Raw genomic sequence first — 9,304 nt, 5'->3', positions numbered from 1 at the left:
TTTTTTACTACTGAGTCCACGACACTTCCTCGAACCCTCAATATCATAATTTTTATTTTCCTAGATTTAGTTGTGCAGCGTGTATCCTCTGACCTCCTTAATCTCTAAACCTCATTTAAATAAATTTATATACAGTTTATTCACATAAAAGATTTTAGGCATTCCTCATGTTAAAAGTGTAATATGATTTCATTTTCTGTTTGCATAGTATTCAACCTAGTTAGGAATTCATAGAGCAGTTTGTTAAGAAATTATTTTTCCCCAATAATAGTTGTTAAATTAAACGGTATTACTGAACTATTTTGAGGAAACTCCGCAAATAATACCTCATGATCCAAGATGAAATCTGCCTCTGTGGAAGACAGATTTATTTGAAAGTTATTATCTGATTTGATGGTCGTGATAAGATTAATAAATTAATTACCCGCAGGAATATAATACCTTCATGCTTTGATAGCGATCTTGTCAAATTTCCTTCAACTTATCCACGCTTCGAACCAACTCAAAGAGCACTTCAGAACTTCTGATATCAAGTCATCCACGATAGCAGCTGAGACTTCGCTTTGTGCCTTCTTGATAGAACTTTGTGGGGTTGTTATCGAATATCTGATACCTACTGGTCGTACGAAGCGTCTAAAGTTGCTTTGGAAATATTAGAGTTGATCAACTGTGTAGATTAATTTGTTGATTTTTTTTTTTATTTTGTTTCATTTGGATACAAATTCAATTGAAATAATCTATCCAACCAAGGGGATTTTAGTGGACTTCAGATTCATAAATAGATGAATTATCCGACCAACTAAGCTTAAATCACGCTGTCATTTGATTAACTGTACTTTTTCGTATAATTCAGCTATATTTAGCTAGTCCTGTTGCTTCCAGGTGACCTTCTTCTACCTGAATTCCAGTGAGTCAGATATGACTCCTATCGCAGAGACGATTCTGACGACTCTGGACGGCGCTGGAGTGAAAGTATTGGATGTCGCTACATGGTCGCCTGTTTACCACCACGGCTACATGGACAACCCCTTTACGGCGATGGTCGAGCGAACCTACATGAATACCAGAAGTAAGTTGATACGTGAGATGGTGTTCCATTGTAATATAATAACTTATTTACTACTATATTACAAAATTATGTGTTTTAGTATTACATTGACTATAATAATAATTAATAATGAATTTATGGTATATAATTCTTAACCAAAGTGGAATCAAGCAGGCTGCCAGATGGGATGAATTGAGATCAGAGCGGTTCGGACCTTCCCCTAAAAATCAAAAATAAAAAATTTTTTTGCTTATTCTTATTTGTAAATAAAAAATATATAAACTCATTTTTAAAAATAATATATCCATTTTATAAAGAATATACATACAATTCATAGAAAATATGTTGTAAAAACTTTAATAAAAAAAAGTTAAATTAGCAGCAATTAGAAATCGATGTGATAAAAAAAATCTTTAAATTTATAATTAATATAGTACCGACCTAGTACAAATTTTGAGGAAGCTATACACTTGGCTTTTTTTTTTTAAACCGCATTAGGCATTCCTCAAGTTTTTAGGTTTCTGAGCCCTCCATGTTCAATCTTCAAGTTCATTTTCGTTTTGAAGTACCACCAATGGGTGGTTCATTCCTAAGATTTTCAAGTGTATATGAAACATACTACATATTTACCTGTTGTATTATTTTATACAGTTGTAAATTACAATAAATAAATAATAAAAAAAAAAAAATTTTCGTTTCGTTGCTTATGTTGAACAACAGACACTATTCCTTTTTGTAAAGTTACTGTCAATATGGTTGATTAAGTAAATGAACGATACCGCCTAATAAATCCAACTGTTTTACAAACCGTAACATTAAATTATTAAAAATCATAAGCTGTTATTATTAAAATAGCAATTTTCAGCTCAGCAAGTCGAAAAATAATGTATTAATTGTTATTATTTCTATCATATTTATTTTAAATATATTTAGAAGAATTATTTATATTAATAGATATGTATTTATAAATAAATAATATAGATATATTAAAATAAATAATTCTTCATTATATAAAAAGAGTTGTGCAGCTGTGTACTTCAGAAAATACTCGATATAACTTTTTTTAAATATTATTTAATATGTAATTCGACCACTAATAAGTTTTAAAAATATTATACCCTCTCTTCGATCCCCTCTTGAAAAACTTTCTGTAAACTATATGTTGGCTGAAACTATTCTTCTCTGTGCTGAACTGAAGAGGCACCACGATTTAACTTGAGCTTCATTACTAACTTGGTCGCTAGACATGTGGCTTACAACAACTAAATGTTTATGAACAAGAGTTTATGAAGTTGCCACACAGTGTAACTCACTTAACTAGTCTGCTTGATCTCCAACCAATTACGAAGGATGTAGCTTGGAGTATACCATTACTTGGAATAATTACAGCCATACTTTACAGAATTAATAAGAGAAGTCACATTAGTTTCGTAAGCTTCATTTTAACTTTAGTACGGCCAACAATGGTACTAGATTAACTCTACCTCTAGGAATTTATTTAAGAAGAAATTTTGTTATCCTATCGAAGATAATCTTCCATTAATATCTTTTCAATTTTATACCCTTTTTTTTTGTAAAATTAGTATTATTTTTATCTGTCTGGTCAAGTCAATTTTGCGTTTTTCTAAAAGTTTTTACTGTCTGACATTTTTCCGGTTTAAGTATCTTATTCATGTAATGATCGCGTCAGTATTTAATTAAATAGTAATGAAATTCTTAATAAAATAAAGATTCCCACCAATACAACAAACAGACACAAAATCCTTATCTACGTTTTCATATTAATCAGCACTCCCACCCTAATGTATAAATTAAATGGTTACTCAATTTATGTAAAAAGGAGGTTCATAAAGGAGATGACAGAGGAATCTCCGTGTTTCAAAAAAAAAAAAATTATAAAAAATAAAATTGAAATATTTATAAAGTCCTACTTAGCATTACATCTCCCATTCGTCTACTGCGTCATTTTGACGGATGTATAAAAAAATATCAACTGATTAGAAAATAGAATATTCAATCTCAAGGTAAAAATTACGTTACTAAGTTGCTACATGACCCGTTGAGTACAAAAGTGGTGTAAGTCACAAGCATATCCAACAATTTATAAAAACCTGACGCTTTAATAATAAATATTTTAATTTTAAAAAAATATGAGAACAGAATGATTTACACTACTTTAAAATAACTATCAACAATTCATTTATATTTTTGAAATAATTTATTTCATTATCAATAATTCTAACATTATTTTTTTTTATATTTAGTTTATTTGATACTTGGTCAGTACTACGAACACTTAGGACTGCTGGTTGCTCTTGAAGAGAAGAATCTATTTGATAAAGGTGATTATATTCAATGTTTATAAGTAAAACATGATAAACGATTTTATGTATAATTAAACATAAAATATTTTTTCATGTTTTACATTACGTTATGGTAAAGAAACATTATATTATTCGCATTTGGAATCCGTAAACTATAAATATAGTCAATATTTAGGAATATTGCGATAATTATTAATTAATAATACAATCGTAAACATTAATAAAATTTTATCAATGGTTTTTATTGCTTCAGACCTCCAATTAATTAGTTATTCCCTAGTTTTTTGTTTAATAAAACGCAATGTTTTCTAAACTTAATAAAGCTAATAACAAATACTTAGTTTTCTATTGTTCGTACTAAAATTTCAATTTCAAATATTCTTTTTCTGAGCGATTAAATACACATTATTTTCATTATGAGAGATTTATTAATCTCACAACTGTAAATTATCCATAAACAGATCTTCTCAGTAATATAAAATCTCTGTGATATAAAATAAGAACATTTAGTTTTCTAAATTAATGAAATGTCCGTACAGTTTATTGAAAATTAACACTGTTTATATTTGAATGGAGCATAATTCTAACTAAATCATCTCCTTGCACAACCGTTGGTGTAGTAACAGTAAACAGTACTACCTCAAAAAATACGGCACCTCTAACCCTTCATATCTAAAATTGATTTTATTTTAATTTACTTATGAAGCGTCTATTTTCTATGAATGTCTAACCTAAAAAATTAGAAAATAGAACTTTAGATGTTGCTCGAATTATTGTTAGGATACCTCAGGAAATATAAATAAATACAAATTATTCAAGTTATATCAAAAAACTAACTATAAACCTGGACCTTGATTCTACGGTAAATACATCGTTGACTTAAAGGTTCAGCCTAGCACCAACTACCCGCACGGCAGTTGTGTCTTGTAGATCTGTTGCTAGGACGATGCAGGCGTTAGTCCCAAATAAATTTCATTGTTTAAATTATATATTAATTATATAAATAATTTACAATTAATAAGCTATTTATTATATTTGAATAATTAAATAAATATTTTTTTTATTCGTAAATAGTAAAAGTAAAATAGTTCCACTATGCCAATATAAGCAATAAATTCACACATATTCTCTGAACTTGTCAAAAGCTCTCCCGAACACATGTTTTATATTATTTAAATAATGTATACATATATAACTGTTACATTTACATTATATTCAAGATTAACTATTAAGTAACTCCAACATAAATTAAAATAACTTGTTATCATAAATTAATATTAGATTAATTTTAATTTGTGAGAAATGGATTCATTAGAAATATATCGCTTAGTCAAATTTAAAAAAAAATTTTTTTCAATAACAGTCCTACTGAAGACCAGTCGACTCCAGAGGTCAACTCTTCCACTCTTTATAAATAGTTGACAGTATTTTTTAATTTTTGTTCTAACATTATTAATTAACGTCCATCTAACCATTTATAAATAACATAAAAATTCTACCTCTTATATTCTACTAATATTTATACAGGAGAGTACTGGGTGGTCGGAGTAGACATAGACCAGTACGACGAACAGCAACCGGACAAGTACCTCCAAGGGCTCCTCCAGGACGAGGCGGACCCCAGGGCCGTTCGTGGCTTCAGGTGCTACCTCGGGGTCACGCCCAGTCCCTCCAAGGGCTTCGAGAACTTCACTAAGGTGGTCAACAGCTACATGGAAGGACCGCCCTTCAACTACCCTAATCCAGTCAGGTCTATTGGAGGGGTCAAAACGGTATGTAATCATACCTCAATATTTCATACAAACAAAAAAATATTGGATTTTTAAAGATGTTATTATTAGTGGCTGTACAACGGTAGCCTAAGGCCACTTAAGATCACTCCTAATGGAATTTCGGAACAATAGGTTGGAAGAACTGGAGTAATTGAAGTAAAGAAAATTTCGAAACCCCAAATCCCTGAAAAATCCGTTTCGATTTTGTTTATATATGTTGCATTGAACAGCTATAGCCAATGTTCGAATTAAATTTCAGATGAACAAATAATTAAAAAAAAAAAAAACTGCAGGTTTCCAGAAACAAAGATGGACTATGATGTATAAAAAAATGTTTATGGGTTTCTTACAACTTTTTTTATTTAGTGTAAAATGTTGTTCTTTGACTGGCAACGTTAATACTTAAAAAATTAGATACCTCTTAAAATGGACAATTGCAGTTGCTCCGCAAAGTTATATATGTAATCTATTTATATATTAACATGAAATGGTTAAGAGTTAGTCTGTTGACTGTTCTTGCGTAAAATAGATAGTTTATTAAAGGAAGGATTTATAAAATTACGCGAAACGCATCAGTAACCATATATAAATAATAAGGTTGTGATAAATGTCTATTAATAGTGTTTGCAAAGAAATAATTTTTGACTGTGTTTTTAATGGATAATTAACTAATTAGATATAAATGTTTTGACCTGGGCAGAATAGCCTGAATGAAGTTTTAGAGTTGTTGTAAATTATATGTTTGCAAAGTAGTATTGAGATGTCCCTGAAGATGGCCGGATTGGCCGAAACGTTGGACGAATAAAAGAAATAAAGTTTTGAGACTATAATTGGATAGTGTTTGAGTTATTTATTAAAGAATTACCAGTCTCAAGAAAAAATTAAGATTATAAATAAATAATAAGTTTATATTGGTACGTACCTGTTATCGTTGCCATGACACCTTCGGATCCCTAGAAGCTAATACACAACCCTAACTCGTGAAAAAATATGAAAGTAGAAAAACATTCTGAATGAAATTTAAAAATATTACCTGAAATGCTACGGTAACCAGAAATGTGGGCGGAAAATTAATGGAGGTTAGTGGGGATAAAAAATAAAAAACTTTTTTAATTCGGATAATCCGTCTTTGGAAATATAATATTAATTAATGTCTAGAGTTTTATTACTGGAAAATCAGTAATGTAGTCGGTATGATTAAGAGGATAAAGTCTTTTAAGCATTAGAAATAAAAATAGAACTTTTAATTCTTGATAATACAGTAAACAACAAAAAAAAAGATAAATTAAAAAAACAGCTGGAACCAAATTATCCAAAATTTTTGCTATAGTTTTTTTTTTTTTTTAAACTATTTTTATCTTGTTTAGTAGTGGTAAATAAAGTTTTGCCCATAGACTATCTGAACTTTATTTTGATAAAGAACACTATTTTAATTTGGAAGATGAAGCATATGTTTATGATGAAGTGAGCAGAACCGATGTATCTAATTATTCTGTATGAAATGTGTGTTGATGATCTTACATGGTTTCCGACTTATTTTTCATTCTCTTCTCACTTCCTCTGATCGGTGCTGGTGTGAATTCACTCACTCATCATGAATTTCTTTTCGCTTTCTTTTGACTCACTCTCTTGGCGTGGAATCCAAGAAAACAGATTCCACGTTAGCCTAGCAACTGGTTAGCTGGCTTGCCAATAGATGGCAGTAGCTTCATCCTCTTGATTAGATAATTAATAAATAATGATTTAGAATTAAGTTTAAGTTTCCCAAGATCATAAAATTGTTTTAGATTAATCCAGAAGGAACCTTCTAACGTTTATTTTAAATAATAACTCTCCTTTAGTTGAATATCAAAAAAAATAGTTTGGAAAATATCAATATTTTTGCGAAATCATAAAACTTAAAAATTAGAATTACACTAAATTTAATGTAGCAAATTAAAAAAATTCTGTAAAATAGTAGAGGAGTTTTTTTTTAATGTCAATATATCAACTTTTGGAGAAATATTATCAAAAAATTATTAAGGTCGGATTTCTCTATCCGATTTTTTCGTTACTATTTGATTTTGTATAAATTCGAGGTCAGGGGGCTCATTTTCTAAGCTTCCCTTGTCGCGCACTTCGGAATACCACGAATACGCCGCAACTGCGATTCCGCCTGAATGCACCATGCCAACTAGGACCTGGCTTGCCCCTAGCACCTCGGCATGTGCGGGGACTAGCTAGCTTCTGAGTGTGGAGCAACCTTTCTTGAGATTCTAGCGAATTCTCATGGTGTCTACCATTTCGCCTACTAGCCTTCCTGGACGAGGAAAGCGGCCATAAAACGAAGACGTGACCGCGGTGGTGAAGACGTCACCAAGTAAGCAGTATTAACCTGATTTCACATGAGACTTAAAGTTCGGTCTTATATTGTGTAATAATTAATCACTTTGCTAACATACGAATCCATTTTCTACCTCAGGGAATCTATCTATCTTTAAAATATATGTGCTCACTAATAATCAGAAAATGTTACATAATTTAACTCCTCCACACTTTTCCACACTAATTTAAATAAAATTTCACCATATATTTGGGGTATCTGGAGTAAGGTACGAACAGGCCCTGGTGTAAACAGATAGTATCTCATGTAGATGAGTTAATTTTGTACCCAATAGAGTTTTTATTTTTTCAAAAAGGATTTACTGAAGTGGCGTCTTCAGTAAATCCTTTTTGAAAAATCATTTTTGTTCTTTTTATCTGTATTTGTATTTAACTGCAAAACTATTTGGTTTATCACAACTGGTGTATTCAGAATTCACTTTCAGCATTTCAAGAACTTTAATAGGAGTTGACTAGCCTCTTTTAAATATTTCAAAAATGCTTTTTTCTTCATCCTGGTATATATATTCATATATTCCATATGAATATTCCATTATCTGAAAGACAACAGAATAAACGTATGCTGTTGTGGAGTAAATATTGTTTGTAAGATTAAAGATTGTTGTAAAGATCTTTATAACGGTAAAGAATATCCAGTGCTGTGTAGCTTAAAATAATTCCGGAATAAGAAATTCTCAAAGTTTAAATTCAAAGTATTCTTGATTGTGTAAAACAAGTTTTGGGAAAATATTCAATATCCTCTAATAAACAAACTCTTCTGACTCAAATGAAATTACAAAAGTTTGAAGGATTTATTGGCTGGAGAATCTAATAACAGCAATGATCTTGAAAGTTGATAACTATTTGCCTTAAAGCTTTGAGGCCTCACGTAATACAAGTTTTAGTTAAATGATTTAACAATGCGACATGTTTTTCTTTCAACAGATCAGAGCAGAGGCTGCTTACCTGTACGACGCAGTGCAGCTGTACGTGCAGGCCGTGGTAGAAGCATTGGAGAGTGGTGAGGACCACCGAAACGGCACCGCCATCATCGCCAGGCTGAAGAGAAGGCACTACCACAGCGCCATGGGGTCAGTATACATAAATATAACAATGTATTTATTTATTTTTGAGGCAACACGCGCACAATAATTAATTTACGTATACATAATAATATTGATATTCAGAAATAATAATAACTTAATAATAAACAGTACTAGGCAATATTCAAAAATTTGGGCATGTTAATTACATTTTTCACATAAAAAATAATCACCCCTACAAAAAAGTTGTGTCTGCATATTTAACCTTACCAAAGAGACAAACGATACAAACCTTATTCAGAAGACAGGTATCCTGATCCAATATTTTCGGGTTCTGTTCTCTTGGTGGTACGCGGAACAACTTGACAAAAAATGATTACAATCCTCCAATGCCGTTCTATAACAAGCTGGACAAAGCTTCTCTCGGTCCAAAGTATATTTGTGTGAGCCGACATAAGGATTGATTGCATGTTCTCCATTGGACAATTATTCTCTGCTAAGTAATTGAGCAGTTGATAACTCAGGTTGCCTGACATTAATAAATTAATATATAATGTATAAGAATATTAAATAATAATCTATTAGAACTGATAACACTTGCTATATATTAGACTATGAATGCCGCTACAGAATTGTAAAATTTATTTATTAAACCGAATTTTGGTACAATTGGCATTAAGTCTTTAAGCTCTCCATAATATAGACTATATCTTCAAATGAATATCTTTATCTGTCATGTTGGTGCATTACATATAT

General features: G+C 30.6%; 1 protein-coding gene across 1 annotated transcript in view; it reads left to right on the top strand.

Annotated features, from left to right (window-relative positions):
• Positions 1-9,304, top strand: part of LOC106678164 (guanylate cyclase 32E) — a 219,205-nt gene that overhangs the window by 131,298 nt on the left and 78,603 nt on the right. Inside the window, exons 5-8 of the mRNA XM_067050027.1 lie at positions 883-1,069; positions 3,313-3,390; positions 4,900-5,144; positions 8,451-8,596. Of these exons, the coding sequence (XP_066906128.1) occupies positions 883-1,069; positions 3,313-3,390; positions 4,900-5,144; positions 8,451-8,596 (656 nt within the window). The remainder of the gene's footprint in view (positions 1-882; positions 1,070-3,312; positions 3,391-4,899; positions 5,145-8,450; positions 8,597-9,304) is intronic.

The sequence above is a fragment of the Halyomorpha halys genome, unplaced genomic scaffold (genome assembly GCF_000696795.3).
Source record: "Halyomorpha halys isolate HHAL.00 unplaced genomic scaffold, Hhal_1.1 Scaffold126.1, whole genome shotgun sequence".
NCBI classification, from domain to species: domain Eukaryota; kingdom Metazoa; phylum Arthropoda; class Insecta; order Hemiptera; family Pentatomidae; genus Halyomorpha; species Halyomorpha halys.
The sequence above is the reverse complement of the archived record's forward strand: the minus strand, read 5'-3'. Positions and strand labels throughout refer to the sequence as shown.